Consider the following 21,499-nt stretch of genomic DNA (forward strand, 5'->3'; position numbering starts at 1 on the left):
AATTGAGATGGTTTGTGATGAGTTGGCCCGTAGAGTGAAGGAAAAGCAGCCAACAAGTGCTCAGCATATGTGGGAACTCCTTCAAGATTGTTGGAAATGCATTCCAGGTGAAGCTGGTTGAGAGAATGCCAAGAGTGTGCAAAGCTGTCAAGGCAAAGGGTGGCTACTTTGAATATAAAATATATTTTGATTTGTTTAACACTTTTTTGGTTACTACACGATTCCATAGGTGTTATTTCATAGTTTTGATGTCTTCACTATTATTCTACAATGTAGAATATAGTAAACTTAAAAGAAAAGCCCTTGAATGAGTAGGTGTCCAAACCTTTGACTGGTACTGTACATTGATTACATAAAGACCTCACTCTGAGATCAATTGTACACACATACCACATCCTGACGTAATAAACTACATAGTAAACAATTACAGACGCATGAGGAGAGAGACAGAGACAGAGCGTTGTCATGTTGCACCACACTGCTTTATTTATCTAGAGCAGACAGTTTGATTTGATATCAACGGGCCGAGCTCCTCCTCCTCCTCCTCCTCCTCTTACTGTGCATCTGATACAGAGAGGAAAGACAAAGTGCTGCTGGTTGATCACAAGTCCAAATGATTATTAGTATGATTTCTGGATTAGAAAAAATAAACATAAGAGACAAACATGTAAAAACATTTTTTTCTACAGACCGGAAATACCTCATGAAACACAATGTCAACAACTATGTAGAAAAAACCATCAATAATATATTTATATATATATATATTTATATTTTCTATACCCACTAAAATATACCAAAAGAAGCATCTATTGGTCATCTGAGGAACTCGTTTTTAATTATTATTATTTTTTTATGTTTTTTTCTCCCTCAAACAGATTTTTAAATATCCTTCAGCTGTAAATGTGAAAACTCAAAATGAGAAAATGAAACCTAAATAAATAAAAAAAATATAACCAAAGAAATATGTTAATTCTTTATGTGATGTTTGTAATACTGCAGAGTGTGAGGAGAGATGACAACAAGCTTCTCCAGTGGATCAATAAAGTTTGTTCGAAGATTCGAAAATGGATTTGACACATTCATCAACCCAAAAGTTAGCTAGTTCTCAAGTCTCAGAAAGTCTGTCGTTCCTTGACAACTTGAGAGCACAAAGAGACAGAAACAGCTCCATGACATTAGATGCAGGTCACAGACAGACACACAGCTCCATGACATAAGATGCAGGTCACAGACAGACACACAGCTCCATGACATTAGATGCAGGTCACAGACAGACACACAGCTCCATGACATTCGATGCAGGTCACAGACAGACACACAGCTCCATGACATAAGATGCAGGTCACAGACAGACACAGCTCCATGACATTAGATGCAGGTCAGACAGACAGACACAGCTCCATGACATAAGATGCAGGTCACAGACAGACACACAGCTCCATGACATTCGATGCAGGTCACAGACAGACACACAGCTCCATGACATAAGATGCAGGTCACAGACAGACACAGCTCCATGACATTAGATGCAGGTCAGACAGACAGACACAGCTCCATGACATAAGATGCAGGTCACAGACAGACACACAGCTCCATGACATTAGATGCAAGTCACAGACAGAGATAAAAGGGCACTTTTACACTGAGCGACACCATGGGGGACCTCCATGGCCCAGGGAGGCCCAGGGAGACCCAGGGACCCAGCGAGGGCTGAGCTACCCAGGGAGAGAGCCTCAGCTTGGGGAAGGGACAGTCTGGAGAGTCCTGGGGTTAGCAGCCTTCAGGTTGACCCAAAGTTTAGTTATTTTCACAGTTGATTTCTACCTCCGCCACACATTCATGGAAACTTGGCAATATTAAAAAAAGAAAACAAAGATTGAGGACAAGAGAGAAGCAGTAGAGAGGGAGGTTCGTCTTTCTTGAATACAAAAAATGTATGTGTGGTTGGTTGTATGTTCTCTCCTGGTTGACATTGGACAACGTGGCTACATACTGTAGTGTAATGAGGGTGGCATCTTGACAACAGAGAGCAATAATGTCCTGAGATGTGTACTTCCAGGAGGCCTCTGAACAAGTGAAAAAAGTGATCATCTATACAAAACAACAAAACTATATTCATATCAATTCATCTGTGGGAAAGACATGGGGATAATGTTCTGTTAGGAGGGACTAGACCCTTACCCCATATAATGTTCTGTTAGGAGGGACTAGACCCTTACCCCATATAATGTTCTGTTAGGAGGGACTAGACCCTTACCCCATATAATGTTCTGTTAGGAGGGACTAGACCCGTACCCCATATAATGTTCTGTTAGGAGGGACTAGACCCGTACCCCATATAATGTTCTGTTAGGAGGGACCAGACCCTTACCCCATATAATGTTCTGTTAGGAGGGACTAGACCCGTACCCCATATAATGTTCTGTTAGGAGGGACCAGACCCTTACCCCATATAATGTTCTGTTAGGAGGGACCAGACCCTTACCCCATATAATGTTCTGTTAGGAGGGACCAGACCCTTACCCCATATAATGTTCTGTTAGGAGGGACTAGACCCTTACCCCATATAATGTTCTGTTAGGAGGGACCAGACCCTTACCCCATATAATATTCTGTTAGGAGGGACTAGACCCTTACCCCATATAATATTCTGTTAGGAGGGACTAGACCCTTACCCAATATAATATTCTGTTAGGAGGGACTAGACCCTTACCCCATATAATATTCTGTTAGGAGGGACTAGACCCTTACCCCATATAATGTTCTGTTAGGAGGGACTAGACCAGGGGTGGGCAATTCCAGTCCTCATGGGCCTGATTGGTGTCACAGTTTTGCCCCCAGCACCAGCTAACACACTTGACTCCAATAATCACCTAATCATGATCTTCAGTTTAGAATGCAATGTGATTAATCAGCTGTGTTTGCTAGGATGGAGAAGAAGTGTGACACCAATCAGGCCCCAGAAGACTGTAGTTGTCCACCTCTGGACTAGACCGTTACACCCATTTAATGTTCTGTTAGGAGGGACTAGACCGAGGGAGGGCTAGTGTCTGTTGTCCGTTAGTCTTTCCCCCGTTCATGTGTGTGTACGGGATGTGTTCCTCGTAGTTGTTTTGTCTCAACCCCAGTGACGAACCCGCCTCGTCCCGCTCAGAGCTGTGGTCCCCTCTCTGGGAGAAAGAGGAACTGTGGTCCCCTCTCTGGGAGAAAGAGGAACTGTGGTCCCCTCTCTGGGAGAAAGAGGAACTGTGGTCCCCTCTCTGGGAGAAAGAAGAACTGTGGTCCCCTCTCTGGGAGTAAGAGGATGGGTCTAGGGGAATGCTCTCCATGTTGTCCATGTCCAGGTCAAAGTCCTCCTGCTCCGGAGGCTTGTTCTCCTGGCTATAGTAGAAGGAGACCTCCTGGAAGGACTGGTGAAGGTCCTCGTGGAGCATCTCAATGATCTCCTGGAAGCTGGGACGCAGCTTGGGGTTGTACTGCCAGCACATTGACATCAGATTGTGTCTGAGGAGAGAAGAGGAGGAAGAGAGGAGGAAGAAGAGGAGGAGGAGGAGAGGATAAGGAGGAAGGGGGAGGAGGAGAGGAGACAAGGAAGAAGAGGGGAGGAGGAGTGGAGAAGGAGGAGAGAAGACAAGGAGGAAGAGGGGAGGGGAGGAGAGGAGGAATAAAGGAGAGAGGAGAAAAGGAGATGATAGGTTTTGTATCAAAGTTATTGTAACAACTCAATCAGGATTTCACCAATATCACCACTATCCCCAATATCATCAATATCCCAAATATAATGATCACCAATATCCCCAAAATCATGATCACCAATATCATCAACATCCCGATCAGCAATACCCCAATATCATGATCACAAATACCACCAATATCCCCAGTATCATGATCACCAATATCCCCAATATAATGATCACCAATATCATGATCACCAATATCACGATCACTAATATCCATAATATCACCAGTATCATGATCCCCAATATCATGATCACCAATATCATGATCACCAATAACCCCAATATCATGATCACCAATATCATGATCACCAATAACCCCAATATCATGATCACCAAAATCATGATCACTAATATAATGATCACCAATAGCCGCAATATAATTTTCACCAATATCATGATCACAAATATCCCCAATATCGTGATCACCAATATCATGACCACCAATATCCCCAATATCATGATCCCCAATATCGTGATCACCAATATCCACAATATCATGATCACCAATATCATGATCCCCAATATCATGATCACCAATATCATCAATATCATGATCACCAATATCCCCAATATCATGATCACCAATATCCCCAATATCATGATCACCAATATCCCCAATATCATGATCACCAATAACCCCAATATCATGAACACCAATATCATGATCAACAATATCCCCAGTATCATGATGACTAATATCATGATCCCCAATATCATGATCACCAATATCCCCAATATCATGATCACCAATATCCCCAATATCATGATCACCAATAACCCCAATATCATGATCACCAATATCCCCAATATCATGATCACCAATATCCCCAATATCATGATCACTAATAGCCCCAATATCATGATCACCAATAGCCCCAATATCATGATCACTAATATCCCCAAAATCATGATAACTAATATCCCCAATATCATAATCAACAATATCATAATCACCAATATCATGATCACAAATATCCCCAGTATCATATCACTAATATCCCAAGTATCATTATCCCCAAAATCCACAATATCATGATCACCAATAACCCCAATATCATGAACACCAATATCATGATCACCAATATCCCCAATATCCCCAATATCATGATCACCAATAACCCCAATATCATGAACACCAATATCATGATCAACAATATCCCCAGTATCATGATGACTAATATCATGATCCCCAATATCATGATCACCAATATCCCCAATATCATGATCACCAATATCATGATCACCAATATCCCCAATATCATGATCACCAATATCCCCAATATCATGATCACCAATAGCCCCAATATCATGATCACCAATAGCCCCAATATCATGATCACTAATATCCCCAAAATCATGATAACTAATATCCCCAATATCATAATCAACAATATCATAATCACCAATATCATGATCACAAATATCCCCAGTATCATATCACTAATATCCCAAGTATCATTATCCCCAAAATCCACAATATCATGATCACCAATAACCCCAATATCATGAACACCAATATCATGATCACCAATATCCCCAGTATCATGATCACTAATATCATGATCACCAATATCATTATCACCAATATCCCCAATATCATTATCACCAATAGCCCCAATATCATGATCACCAATATCCCCAATATCATGATCACCAATATCCCCAAAATCATGATCACCAATATCCCCAAAATCATGATCACCAATATCCCCAAAATCATGATCACCAATATCCCCAAAATCATGATCACCAATATCCCCAAAATCATGATCACCAATATCCCCAAAATCATGATCACCAATATCCCCAAAATCATGATCACCAATATCCCCAAAATCATGATAAACAATATCCCAAATATCATGATCACCAATATCATGATCACTAATATCCCCAATATCATTATCACCAATATCCCCAATAGCATGATCACCAATATCCCCAATAGCATAATCACCAATATCATGATCACTAATATCCCCAATATCATGATCCCCAATATCCCCAATACCATAATCACCAATATCCCCAATATCACGATCACCAATATCCCCAATATAATGATCACCAGTATCATGATCACCAATATCCCCAGTATCAAGATCACTAATATCCCCAGTATCATGATCACCAATATCATGGTCCCTAATATCCCCAATATCATGATCACCAATATCCCCAATATCACGATCACCAATATCCCCAATATCACGATCACCAATATCCCCAATATCACGATCACCAATATCCCCAATATCATGATCACCAGTATCATGATCACCAATATCCCCAGTATCAAGATCACTAATATCCCCAGTATCAAGATCACTAATATCCCCAGTATCATGATCACCAATATCATAATCCCTAATATCCCCAATATCATGATCACCAATATCCCCAGTATCATGATCACCAATATTATGATCACCAATATCATGATCACCAACATTATGATCACCAACATCATGATCACCAATATCCCCAGTATCGTGATCACCAATATCCCCAGTATCATGATCACCAATATCCCCAGTACCATGATCCCCAATATCCCCAGTACCATGATCCCCAATATCATGACCACCAATATCCCCAATATCATGATCCCCAATATCCCCAATATCATGATCCCCAATATCCCCAATATCATGATCCCCAATATCCCCAATATCATGATCCCCAATATCCCCAGTATCATGATCACTAATATCCCCAATATCATGTTCACCAATATCCCCAATATCGCAATCACCAATATCACGATCACTAATATCGCCAATATCCCCAATATCATGATCACCAATATCCCCAGTATCATGATCACCAATATCCCCAATATCATGATCAACAATATTACCAATATCACGACCCCCAATATCACCAATATCACGATCACCAATATAATGATCACCAATATCCCCAATATCACGATCACCAATATCCCCAATATCACGACCCCCAATATCATGATCACCAATATCCCCAATATCATGATCACCAATATCCCCAATATCATGATCACCAATATCACAATCACCAATATCCCCAATATCACAATCACCAATATCATGATCACTAATATCCCCAATATCATGATCACTAATATCCCCAATATCATGATCACCAATATCCCCAATATCATGATCACCAATATCATGATCACCAATATCCCTAATATCATGATCACCAATATCATGATCACCAATATCATGATCACCAATATCATGATCACCAATATCCCAAATATCATGATCACCAATATCCCCAATATCATGATCACCAATATCCCCAATATCATGATCACCAATAACCCCAATATCATGAACACCAATATCATGATCAACAATATCCCCAGTATCATGATGACTAATATCATGATCCCCAATATCATGATCACCAATATCCCCAATATCATGATCACCAATATCATGATCACCAATATCACAATCACCAATATCCCCAATATCACAATCACCAATATCATGATCACTAATATCCCCAATATCATGATCACTAATATCCCCAATATCATGATCACCAATATCCCCAATATCATGATCACCAATATCATGATCACCAATATCCCTAATATCATGATCACCAATATCATGATCACCAATATCATGATCACCAATATCATGATCACCAATATCATGATCACCAATATCCCCAATATCATGATCACCAATATCCCCAATATCATGATCACCAATATCCCCAATATCATGATCACCAATAACCCCAATATCATGAACACCAATATCATGATCAACAATATCCCCAGTATCATGATGACTAATATCATGATCCCCAATATCATGATCACCAATATCCCCAATATCATGATCACCAATATCCCCAATATCATGATCACCAATATCCCCAATATCATGATCACCAATAGCCCCAATATCATGATCACCAATAGCCCCAATATCATGATCACCAATAGCCCCAATATCATGATCACTAATATCCCCAAAATCATGATAACTAATATCCCCAATACCATAATCAACAATATCATAATCACCAATATCATGATCACCAATATCTCCAGTATCATATCACTAATATCCCAAGTATCATTATCCCCAATATCCACAATATCATGATCACCAATAACCCCAATATCATGAACACCAATATCATGATCACCAATATCCCCAGTATCATGGTCACTAATATCATGATCACCAATATCATGATCACCAATATCATGATCACCAATATCCCCAATATCATTATCACCAATAGCCCCAATATCATGATCACCAATATCCCCAATATCATGATCACCAATATCCCCAAAATCATGATCACCAATATCCCCAAAATCATGATAAACAATATCCCAAATATCATGATCACCAATATCATGATCACTAATATCCCCAATATCATTATCACCAATATCCCCAATAGCATGATCACCAATATCCCCAATAGCATAATCACCAATATCATGATCACTAAAATCCCCAATATCATGATCCCCAATATCCCCAATACCATAATCACCAATATCCCCAATATCACGATCACCAATATCCCCAATATAATGATCACCAGTATCATGATCACCAATATCCCCAGTATCAAGATCACTAATATCCCCAGTATCAAGATCACTAATATCCCCAGTATCATGATCACCAATATCATGGTCCCTAATATCCCCAATATCATGATCACCAATATCCCCAATATCACGATCACCAATATCCCCAATATCACGATCACCAATATCCCCAATATCATGATCACCAGTATCATGATCACCAATATCCCCAGTATCAAGATCACTAATATCCCCAGTATCAAGATCACTAATATCCCCAGTATCAAGATCACTAATATCCCCAGTATCATGATCACCAATATCATGATCCCTAATATCCCCAATATCATGATCACCAATATCCCCAGTATCATGATCACCAATATTATGATCACCAATATCCCCAATAATATGATAACCAATATCATGATCACCAATATCCCCAAAATCGTGATCACCAATATCACCAATATCATGATCACCAATATCCCCAGTATCATGATCACCAATATCATGATCACCAACATTATGATCACCAACATCATGATCACCAATATCCCCAGTATTGTGATCACCAATATCCCCAATATCATGATCACCAATATCCCCAACATCATGATCACCAATATCCCCAACATCATGATCACCAATATCCCCAATATCATTATCACCAATATCTACTGTATCATGATCACCAATATCCACTGTATCATGATCACCAATATCCCCAATATCATTATCCCCAATATCATTATCACCAATATCATTATCACCAATATCCCCAATATCATTATCACCAATATCCCCAATATCACGATCACCGATATCCCCAATATAACGATCACCGATATCCCCAATATAACGATCACCAATATCATGATCACTAATATCCCCAATATCATGATCACCAATATCCCCAGTACCATGATCCCCAATATCATGATCACCAATATCCCCAATATCATGATCCCCAATATCCCCAATATCATGATCCCCAATATCCCCAATATCATGATCCCCAATATCCCCAGTATCATGATCACTAATATCCCCAATATCATGTTCACCAATATCCCCAATATCACAATCACCAATATCACGATCACTAATATCGCCAATATCCCCAATATCATGATCACCAATATCCCCAGTATCATGATAACCAATATCCCCAGTATCATGATCACCAATATCCCCAGTATCATGATCACCAATATCCCCAGTATCATGATCACCAATATCCCCAGTATCATGATCACCAATATCCCCAGTACCATGATCCCCAATATAATGATCACCAATATCCCCAATATCATGATCCCCAATATCATGATCCCCAATATCCCCAATATCATGATCACCAATATCCCCAATATCATGATCACCAATATCCCCAGTATCATGATCACCAATATCCCCAGTATCATGATCACTAATATCCCCAATATCATGTTCACCAATATCCCCAATATCGCAATCACCAATATCACGATCACTAATATCGCCAATATCCCCAATATCATGATCACCAATATCCCCAGTATCATGATCACCAATATCCCCAATATCATGATCACCAATATCCCCAATATCATGATCAACAATATTACCAATATCAGGACCCCCAATATCACCAATATCACGATCACCAATATAATGATCACCAATATCCCCAATATCACGATCACCAATATCCCCAATATCACGATCACCAATATCCCCAATATCACGACCCCCAATATCATGATCACCAATATCCCCAATATCATGATCACCAATATCCCCAATATCACAATCACCAATATCATGATCACTAATATCCCCAATATCATGATCACCAATATCCCCAATATCATGATCACCAATATCATGATCACTAATATCATGATCACCAATATCCCTAATATCATGATCACCAATATCATGATCACCAATATCCCTAATATCATGATCACCAATATCCCCAGTATCATGATCCCCAATATCCCCAGTATCATGATCCCCAATATCCCCAGTATCATGATCACCAATATCCCCAGTATCATGATCACTAATATCCCCAATATCATGTTCACCAATATCACCAATATCGCAATCACCAATATCACGATCACTAATATCGCCAATATCCCCAATATCATGATCACCAATATCCCCAATATCATGATCACCAATATCCCCAGTATCATGATCACCAATATCCCCAATATCATGATCAACAATATTACCAATATCACGACCCCCAATATCACCAATATCACGATCACCAATATAATGATCACCAATATCCCCAATATCACGATCACCAATATCCCCAATATCACGACCCCCAATATCATGATCACCAATATCCCCAATATCATGATCACCAATATCCCCAATATCATGATCACCAATATCACAATCACCAATATCCCCAATATCACAATCACCAATATCATGATCACTAATATCCCCAATATCATGATCACTAATATCCCCAATATCATGATCACCAATATCCCCAATATCATGATCACCAATATCATGATCACCAATATCCCTAATATCATGATCACCAATATCATGATCACCAATATCCCTAATATCATGATCACCAATATCCCCAATATCATGATCACCAATATCCCCAGTATCATGATCCCCAATATCCCCAGTATCATGATCCCCAATATCATGATCCCCAATATCATGATCCCCAATATCCCCAGTATCATGATTACCAAAGAAGAGTAATAATCAGTGACTGTTCTAACGTTGTCATCTACAGTGGGGGAAAAAAGCGTTTGATCAACTGCTGATTCTGTACGTTTGCCCACTGACAAAAAAAGGATCAGTCTATCATTTTAATGTTAGGTTTATTTGAACAGTGAGAGACAGAATAACAACAAAAATAGAGAAAAACGCATGTCAAAAATGTTATAAATTGATTTGTATTTTAATGAGGGAAATAAGTATTTGACCCCCTCTCAATCAGAAAGATTTCTGGCTCCCAGGTGTCTTTTATACAGGTAACGAGCTGAGATTAGGAGCACACTTAAAGGGAGTGCTCCTAATCTCAGCTTGTTACCTGTAAAAAAGACACCTGTCCACAGAAGCAATCAATCAATCAGATTCCAAACTCTCCACCATGGCCAAGACCAGAGCTCTCCAAGGATGTCAGGGACAAGATTGTAGACCTACACAAGGCTGGAATGGGCTACAAGACCATCGCCAAGCAGCTTGGTGAGAAGGTGACAACATTTGGTGCGATTATTCGCAAATGGAAGAAACACAAAAGAACTGTCAATATCCCTCAGCCTGGGACTCCATGCAAGATCTCACCTCGTGGAGTTGCAATGATCATGAGAACAGTGAGGAATCAGCCCAGACCTACACGGGAGGATCTTGTCAATGATCTCAAGGCAGCTGGGACCATAGTCATCAAGAAAACAATTGGTAACACACTACGCCGTGAAGGACTGAAATCCTGCAGCGCCCGCAAGGTCCCCCTGCTGAAGAATACATATACATGCCCGTCTGAAGTTTGCCAATGAACATCTGAATGATTCAGAGGACAACTGGTGAAAGTGTTGTGGTCAGATGAGACCAAAATGGAGCTCTTTAGCATCAACTCAACTCGCCGTGTTTGGAGGAGGAGGAATGCTGCCTATGACCCCAAGAACACCATCCCCACCGTCAAACATGGAGGTGGAAACATTATGCTTTGGGGGTTTTTTTCTGCTAAGGGGACAGGACAACTTCACCGCATCATTTGACGGGGCCATGTACTGTCAAATCTTGGGTGAGAACCTCCTTCCCTCAGCCAGGGCATTGAAAATGGGTCGTGGATGGGTATTCCAGCATGACAATGACCCAAAACACACGGCCAAGGCAACAAAGGAATTGCTCAAGAAGAAGCACATTAAGGTCCTGGAGTGGCCTAGCCAGTCTCCAGACCTTAATCCCATAGAAAATCTGTGGAGGGAGCTGAAGGTTCGAGTTGCCAAACGTCAGCCTTGAAACCTTAATGACTTGGAGAAGATCTGCAAAGATGAGTGGGATAAAATCCCTCCTGAGATGTGTGCAAACCTGGTGGCCAACTACAAGAAACATCTGACCTCTGATTGCCAACAAGGGTTTTGCCACCAAGTACTAAGTCATGTTTTGCAGAGGGGTCAAATACTTATTTCCCTCATTAAAATGCAAATCAATTTATAACATTTTTGACATGCGTTTTTCTGGATTTTTGTTTTGTTTTTCTGTCTCTCACTGTTCATATAAACCTACCATTAAAATTATAGACTGATCATTTCTTTGTAAGTGGGCAAACGTACAAAATCAGCAGGGGATCAAATACTTTTCCCCCCCACTGTATAAATGGTCTTCCCATCCCACAATGACCACGACTACACCATAGATATCTACAGTGTGATATCATTGAGCTGGACTATACAGACACTGTATCCTTTATAACATTGATCTAGAGGTGAGACTTACAGCCGGTCAGCACAGTTGTCTGGTCGGTCCAGATATCCTCCATCCATGACGAACTTCAGGACCTGCTCGTTAGACAGGCCCTGGTACGGCTGCTCTGCTAGGGTACTGATCTCCCACAACACCACTCCAAACGACCTGGGACACACACACACACACACACACACACACACACACACACACACACACACACACACACACACACACACACACGAGTGGCAAGGAAAAACTCCATAGGTGGATAGGTAGGGAAAAATCTTGAAGAACCAGTTAGCAGGCTCACACTCTCACAGACAGACACAGAGAGACAGAGAGACAGACAGACACAGAGACAAACAGAGAGACATTCAGGTATCCTCACCAGCAGTCAGAGTGTGCGGTGAACACTCCGTCCTTTAGAGACTCAGGAGCCATCCAGCGGACAGGAAGAAGACCCTTCCCTCCCTTACGGTAGTAGTCCGTCTCATAGATGTCTCTGGTCATACCAAAGTCTGAGGGTTGAGTAGAGAATATATTTGATTTTTATCCCAGAACAGAAACCTGCTTTGCAACAGCCTGTCAACAATTTATACAAACATTTAGAGAAAGGAGCGAAAATACAAATTACCTATATGAAAAGGCAAATACAGTTGAAGTCGGAAGTTTACAAACACCTTAGCCAAATACATTTAAACTAAGTTTTTAACAATTCCTAACATTTAATCCTAGTAAAAATTCCCTGTCTTAGGTCAGTTAGGATCACCACTTTATTTTAAGAATGTGAAATGTTAGAATAATACTAGAGAGAATGATGTATTTCAGCTTTTATTTCTTTCATCACATTCCCAGTGGGTCAGAAGTTTACATACACTCAATTAGTATTTGGTAGCATTGCCTTTAAATTGTTTAACTTGGGTCAAACGTTTTGGGTAGCCTTCCACAAGCTTCCACAATAAGTTGGGTGAATTTTTGCCCATTCCTCCTGACAGAGTTGGTGTAACTGAGTCAGGTTTGTAGGCCTCCTTGCTCACACACGCTTTTTCAGTTCTGCCACCAAATTATCTATAGGATTGAGGTCAGGACTTTGTGATGGCCACTCCAATATCTTGTCTTTGCCCCAACGTTGGAAGTATGCTTGGGGTCATTGTCCATTTGGAAGACCCATTTGCGACCAAGCTTTAACTTCCTGACTGATGTCTTGAGATGTCGCTTCAATATATCCACATACTTTCCCTACCTCATGATGCCATCTATTTTGTGAAGTGCACCAGTCCCTCCTGCAGCAAAGCACCCCCACAACATGATGCTGCCATCACCGTGCTTCACGGTTGGGATGGTGTTCTTCGGCTTGCAAGCGTCCCCCTTTTTCCTCCAAACATAACGATGGTCATTATGGCCAAATGGTTCTATTTTTGTTTCATCAGACCAGAGGAAATGTCTCCAAAAAGTACGATCTTTGTCCCCATGTGCATTTGCAAACCGTAGTCTGGCTTTTTTTATGGCGGTTTTGGAGCAGTGGCTTCTTCCTTGTTTTACTGTTTTTTTTACTGTTTTATATCCTCGTTTTACTGTGGATATAGATACTTTTGGACCGGTTTCCTCCAGCATCTTCACAAGGTCCTTTGCTGTTGTTCTGGGATTGAGTTGAACTTTACGCACCAAAGTGCGTTCATCTCTAGGATGACAGAACGCATCTCCTTCCTGAGCGGTATGACGGCTGTGTGGTCCCATGGTGTTTATACTTGCATACTATTGTTTGTACTGATGAACGTGGTACCTTCAGGCATTTGGAAATTGCTCCCAAGGATGAACAAGACTTGTGGAGGTCTACAATTATTTTTCTGAGGTGTTGGCTGATTTCTTTTGAATTTCCCACGATGTCAAGCAGAGAGGCACTGAGTTTGAAGGTAGGCCTTGAAATACATCCACAGGTACACCTCCAATTGACTCAAATGATGTCAATTAGCCTATCAGAAGCTTCTAAAGCCATGACATCATTCTGGAATTTTCGAAGCTGTTTAAAAGCACAGTCAACTTAGAGTATGTAAACTTCTGACCCACTGGAATTGTGATACAATGATTTATAAGGGAAATAATCTGTCTGTAAACAATTGTTGGAAAAATGACTTGTGTCATGCACAAAGTAGATGTCCTAACTGACTTGCCAAAACTATAGTTTGTTAACAAGAAATTTGTGAAGTGGTTGAAAAACGAGTTTTAAAGACTCCAACCTAAGTGAATGTAAACTTCCGACTTCAACTGTACATCCAAAGTGGAAAGAGCCCTAGCACCATTGTGTTGCAGAATGAGAGAAATTACAGGAGAATCTTTATTATCCCAGAGGGGAAATGTACTTTGCAGAAGGCAGTTAAACATGCATGTAGATGTATTTAAAAGTATTACATTGTATATGTGAGGAAGTGAGTTCCCATACCTACTATCTTGATATGTGTGTGTGGATAACTATACTGGACCACAAGTCCCCACAACAATAGTAAAGAAACAAAAATTGGACCAACTGGGGACATGTTGTTAGTCCCCATAACAATAGTAAACAAACAAAAATTGGACCAACTGGGGACATGTTGTTAGTCCCCATAACAATAGTAAACAAACAAAAATTGGACCAACTGGGGACATGTTGTTAGTCCCCATAACAATAGTAAACAAACAAAAATTGGACCAACTGGGGACATGTTGTTAGTCCCCATAACAATAGTAAACAAACAAAAATTGGACCAACTGGGGACATGTTGTTAGTCCCCATAACAATAGTAAACAAACAAAAATTGGACCAACTGGGGACATGTTGTTAGTCCCCATAACAATAGTAAACAAACAAAAATTGGACCAACTGGGGACATGTTGTTAGTCCCCATAACAATAGTAAACAAACAAAAATTGGACCAACTGGGGACATGTTGTTAGTCCCCACAAGGTCAAATGCTATATCTAGGGGGTTTAGGGTTAGGAGCTAGGGTCAGTTTTAGGGTTAGGGGCTAGGGTCAGTTTTAGGGTTAGGAGCTAGGGTTAGGTTTAGGGTTAGGAGCTAGGGTTAGGGGCTAGGGTTAGGTTTAGGGTTAGGGGCTAGGGCCAGTTTTAGGGTTAGGGGCTAGGGTTAGGTTTAGAGGCTAGGGTTAGGTTTAGGAGCTAGGGTTAGGTTTAGAGTTAGGAGCTAGGGTTAGGAGCTAGGTTTCGGGTTAGTGGCTAGGGTTAGTTAGGGTTAGGGTTAGGGTTAGTTTTAGGGTTAGGGGCTAGGATTAGGTTTAGGGGCTAGTTTTAGAGTTAGGAGCTAGGGTCAGTTTTAGGGTTAGGAGCTAGGGTCAGGTTTAGGGTTAGGGGCTAGGGTTAGGTTTAGGGGCTAGGGTTAGGTTTAGGGTTAGGGGCTAGGGTTAGGTTTAGGGGCTAGGGTTAGGTTTAGGGTTAGGGGCTAGGGTTAGGTTTAGGGTTAGGGGCTAGGGTTAGGTTTAGGGTTTGGGGCTAGGGTTAGGTTTAGGGGCTAGGGTCAGTTTTAGGGTTAGAGGCTAGGTTTCTGGTTAGTGGCTAGGGTTAGTTTTAGGGTTAGGGGCTAGGTTTCGGGTTAGTGGCTAGGGTTAGTTTTAGGGTTAGGGGCTAGGGTTAGTTTTAGGGTTAGGGGCTAGGGTTAGTTTTAGGGTTAGGGGCTAGGGTTAGTTTTAGGGTTAGGGGCTAGGGTTAGGTTTAGGGGCTAGGGTTAGGTTTAGGGGCTAGGGTTAGGTTTAGGGGCTAGGGTCAGTTTTAGGGTTAGAGGCTAGGTTTCTGGTTAGTGGCTAGGGTTAGTTTTAGGGTTAGGGGCTAGGGTTAGGTTTAGGGGTTAGGGTTAAGAGCTAGGGTCAGTTTTAGGGTTAGAGGCTAGGGTTAGGTTTAGGGGCTAGGGTTAGGATCAGTTTTAGGGTTAGGGGCTAGGGTTAGGTTAAGGGTTAGGGGCTAGGGTCAGTTTTAGGGTTAGAGGCTAGGTTTCTGTTTAGTGGCTAGGGTTAGTTTTAGGGTTAGGGGCTAGTGTTAGGTTTAGGGGCTAGGGTTAGATTTAGGGTTAGGAGCTAGGGCCAGTTTTAGGGTTAGGGGTTAGGGTTAAGAGCTAGGGTCAGTTTTAGGGTTAGAGGCTAGGGTTAGGTTTAGGGGCTAGCGTTAGGATCAGTTTTAGGGTTAGGGGCTAGGGTTAGGTTTAGGGGCTAGGGTTAGGTTTAGGGGCTAGGGTTAGGTTTAGGGGCTAGGGGCCCTGGTTAGGGGTGAGGTTTTGGGGTTTTGGGGTTAAAGTTAGGGTAAAGTGTGAGTGAGAGACAGTGTGAGTGTAGACTACCTCCTATCTTGACAGTGAAGTCCTGTGCCACCATGCAGTTCCTAGCGGCCAGATCTCTGTGGACAAACTTTTTGGCGTTGAGGTAGGCCATGCCGTCTGCTATCTCTGCTGTCATCTGGACCATCTCCCTCAGCGTGGGGGGCGGGCGCCCAGTAGGGTTATTCTAACAACACATGTATTAATACTAGGGCTATTCTGCAACAGGCCAGAAGGGGGCGCATAGATCACAACAATTACAAGTTATAAATATAGATGTTTTTGGGGTATTTGTGATATAGTTCAATATGAGAAGAAGGGATAGAGGAGAGGGACACAGGGTGAGGGATACAGGGTGGAGAGAGGAGAGGGATACAGGGTGGACAGAGGAGAGGGATACAGGGTGGACAGAGGAGAGGGATACAGGGTGAAGAGAGGAGAGGGATACAGGGTGGACAGAGGAGAGGGATACAGGGTGGACAGAGGAGAGGGATACAGGGTGAGGGATACAGGGTGAGGGATACAGGGTGGAGAGAGGAGAGGGATACAGGGTGGAGAGAGGAGAGGGATACAGGGTGGAGAGAGGAGAGGGATACAGGGTGGAGAGAGGAGAGGGATACAGGGTGGAGAGAGGAGAGAGGAGAGGGATACAGGGTACAGGGTTGAGAGAGGAGAGGGATACAGGGTGGAGAGAGGAGAGGGATACAGGGTGGAGAGAGGAGAGGGATACAGGGTGGACAGAGGAGAGGGATACAGGGTGGACAGAGGAGAGGGATACAGGGTGGACAGAGGAGAGGGATACAGGGTGGACAGAGGAGAGGGATACAGGGTGGACAGAGGAGAGGGATACAGGGTGGACAGAGGAGAGGGATACAGGGTGGACAGAGGAGAGGGATACAGGGTGAGGGATACAGGGTGGAGAGAGGAGAGGGATACAGGGTGAGGGATACAGGGTGGAGAGAGGAGAGGGAGACAGGGTGAGGGATACAGGGTGGAGAAAGGAGAGGGAGACAGGGTGAGGGATACAGGGTGAAGAGAGGAGAGGGATACAGGGTGAGGGATACAGGGTGAAGAGAGGAGAGGGATACAGGGTGAGGGAAACAGGGTGAAGAGAGGAGGGATACAGGGTGAGGGATACAGGGTGGAGAGAGGAGAGGGATACAGGGTGGAGAGAGGAGAGAGATACAGGGTGGAGAGAGGAGAGGGATACAGGGTGGAGTGAGGAGAGGGATACAGGGTGGACAGAGGAGAGGGATACAGGGTGGACAGAGGAGAGGGATACAGGGTGGACAGAGGAGAGGGATACAGGGTGGACAGAGGAGAGGGATACAGGGTGGACAGAGGAGAGGGAAACAGGGTGGACAGAGGAGAGGGATACAGGGTGGACAGAGGAGAGGGATACAGGGTGGACAGAGGAGAGCGATACAGGGTGAACAGAGGAGAGGGATACAGGGTGGACAGAGGAGAGGGATACAGGGTGGAGAGAGGAGAGGGATACAGGGTGGAGAGAGGAGAGGGATACAGGGTGAGGGATACAGGGTGGAGAGAGGAGAGGGATACAGGGTGAGGGATACAGGGTGGAGAGAGGAGAGGGATACAGGGTGAGGGATACAGGGTGGAGAGAGGAGAGGGATACAGGGTGGAGAGAGGAGAGGGATACAGGGTGGAGAGAGGAGAGGGATACAGGGTGAGGGATACAGGGTGGAGAGAGGAGAGGGATACAGGGTGAGGGATACAGGGTGGAGAGAGGAGAGGGAGACAGGGTGAGGGATACAGGGTGGAGAAAGGAGAGGGATACAGGGTGAGGGATACAGGGTGAAGAGAGGAGAGGGATACAGCGTGGAGAGAGGAGAGGGAGACAGGGTGAGGGATACAGGGTGAAGAGAGGAGAGGGATACAGGGTGAGGGATACAGGGTGAAGAGAGGAGAGGGATACAGGGTGAGCGATACAGGGTGGAGAGAGGAGAGGGATACAGGGTGGATAGAGCTGCTGCCTGCAGGGGTAGACTAGCCCCCAGGACAGGGATCCCAATAATGTGTGTGTGTGTGTGTGTGTGTGTACCTCAGAGTCGGGGCGGAGGCAGCGCAGGTAGCTCTTCAGGTCACCATGGGTCATCAGCTCCATGACAACTAGAGTGGGCTGGCCCTTAGAGACCACACCCATCAGACGCACCTGAGAAGAAAACATTTAGTTTCCGTTGCTTTGATTCTTACACCTCGGTAGTTAACCAACACTTTAAACAAACATGTCTTGTGATCATCATGGTATGTGGTCTCACCTTCATTAGCTGCTAAATGACTCAAATGTGAATGTAAGGTGGCATCACCTTCTATAGACACTGTAGCAGCAAGTAAAGCCCTTCATGATGGAGGCCTTATTGAGGAACTCTCCTATCCCCCCCCCCCCTCTCACGCCATCCTATCCCTCTCGCCATCCTCTCGCCATCCTCTCCCTCTCTCGCCATCCTCTCTCTCTCTTTCGACATCCTCTCTCTCTCTTTCGACATCCTCTCTCTCTCTTTCGACATCCTCTCTCTCTCTTTCGACATCCTCTCTCTCGACATCCTCTCTCTCGACATCCTCTCTCTCGACATCCTCTCTCTCGACATCCTCCGTCTCTCGACATCCTCCGTCTCTCGACATCCTCTCTCTCCGTCTCTCGACATCCTCTCTCTCCGTCTCTCGACATCCTCTCTCTCCGTCTCTCGACATCCGCTCTCGACATCCTCTCTCTCCGTCTCTCGACATCCGCTCTCGACATCCTCTCTCTCCGTCTCTCGACATCCCCTCTTTCCGTCTCTCGACATCCCCTCTCTCGCGCCATCCTCTATCCCGCTCTCCTCTCCTCTCCCTTTCACACTCCTCTCTTGCTCTCCATCTCGCTATCCTTTCTTTTTTGCTCTCCATCTCACTATCCTCTCTCTCTATCCTCTCTCTCTCTCCATCCATCTCTCTTACCACATGGTGACAGGTGAAGCCCTTCATGACGGAGGCCTCGTTGAGGAACTCTATCCTCTCTCTCAGACTGGCCGACTCGTTGACCGTCTTCACAGCCACGTGCGTCTCCGGCTCTCCCTTCACGATGTCCTTGGCGATGCCCTCGTAGACCATGCCGAACGAGCCCTGACCCAGCTCTCGTAGGATGTTAATCTTATCCCTGCCCACCTCCCAGTCGTCTGGCTCGTACACTGGAGAGAACACACACACACACACACACACACACACACACACACACACACACACACACACACACACACACACACACACACACACACACACACACACACACACACACACACACACAGTAAACTCCTGGGGCCGTGCGTACATTTTCTTACAAAATTCTGGTGTACGTGGAGATTGTAGGATTTGCGTGCGCAACAAATGATTGGGATTTATTGAACTGTCGCACACAAACATATCCACATATTTTCATTGACGAATCAGAGTCAAACTACATTTGTACGGTCGTGAACGAGCTCTACAACTACGACTGAAAAATGCCCTCGATTCAATTTTATAAAAATTTGATGATATTTGAAGGAAACCAGATCAAAGTATGAAATCAGATCAAAGCAACAGTAATTTTGTAGAAGCAAAGCGACTGTTGCTTCTACATTGATAAAGTTACTGGTCCCCTCCCCTGTTTAAAATAAGGTGACATCACCTTAACTCTCACTTTAATACACCAATGGTAACACGATATTCTCTTATCTAATTTAAATAAGTACCACTTTGTAACCAACATCGAAGGAGGCGTGTTTGCAGAGGAGCTTGGTTTATATAGCTAGATGGCCAAAATTTTACTGTAGGGTGTCAGCAATTATTAAAAGTTTCCCCTTTCATCTGTGTCTGGTGTTAGCCAGTTACTGGCTAGCTAGGTCTTCATCTGTGTCTGGTGTTAGCTAGTTACTGGCTAGCTAGGTCTTCATCTGTGTCTGGTGTTAGCTAGTTACTGGCTAGCTAGGTCTTCACCTGTGCCTGGTGTTAGCTAGTTACTGGCTAGCTAGGTCTTCACCTGTGCCTGGTGTTAGCTAGTTACTGGCTAGCTAGGTCTTCACCTGTGCCTGGTGTTAGCTAGTTACTGGCTAGCTAGGGCTTCACCTGTGCCTGGTGTTAGCTAGTTACTGGCTAGCTAGGTCTTCACCTGTGTCTGGTGTTAGCTAGTTACTGGCTAGCTAGGTCTTCACCTGTGCCTGGTGTTAGCTAGTTACTGGCTAGCTAGGTCTTCATCTGTGCCTGGTGTTAACTAGTTACTGGCTAGCTAGGTCTTCACCTGTGTCTGGTGTTAGCTAGTTACTGGCTAGCTAGGTCTTCACCTGTGTCTGGTGTTAGCTAGGATCCCTGTGGCTCAGTTGGTAGAGCATGGTGTTTGCAACGCCAGGTTTGTGGGTTCGATTCCCACGGGGGGCCAGTACAAAAAGAATGCATGAAATGAAATGT

General features: G+C 43.3%; 1 protein-coding gene across 1 annotated transcript in view; it reads right to left on the bottom strand.

Moving 5' to 3' along the window:
• Positions 1 to 463: 463 nt before the first annotated feature.
• The window catches only part of LOC106569756 (insulin receptor), a 201,809-nt gene continuing 180,773 nt past the window's right edge, over positions 464 to 21,499 (bottom strand). Inside the window, exons 18-23 of the mRNA XM_045694442.1 lie at positions 20,015 to 20,244; positions 19,119 to 19,229; positions 17,081 to 17,243; positions 13,145 to 13,274; positions 12,787 to 12,921; positions 464 to 3,507 (exon numbers count right to left, since the gene is read on the bottom strand). Coding sequence (XP_045550398.1) covers positions 3,021 to 3,507; positions 12,787 to 12,921; positions 13,145 to 13,274; positions 17,081 to 17,243; positions 19,119 to 19,229; positions 20,015 to 20,244 — 1,256 coding nt within the window. The 3' untranslated portion in view covers positions 464 to 3,020. The remainder of the gene's footprint in view (positions 3,508 to 12,786; positions 12,922 to 13,144; positions 13,275 to 17,080; positions 17,244 to 19,118; positions 19,230 to 20,014; positions 20,245 to 21,499) is intronic.

This window comes from Salmo salar, chromosome ssa14, assembly GCF_905237065.1.
Source record: "Salmo salar chromosome ssa14, Ssal_v3.1, whole genome shotgun sequence".
Lineage (NCBI taxonomy): Eukaryota > Metazoa > Chordata > Actinopteri > Salmoniformes > Salmonidae > Salmo > Salmo salar.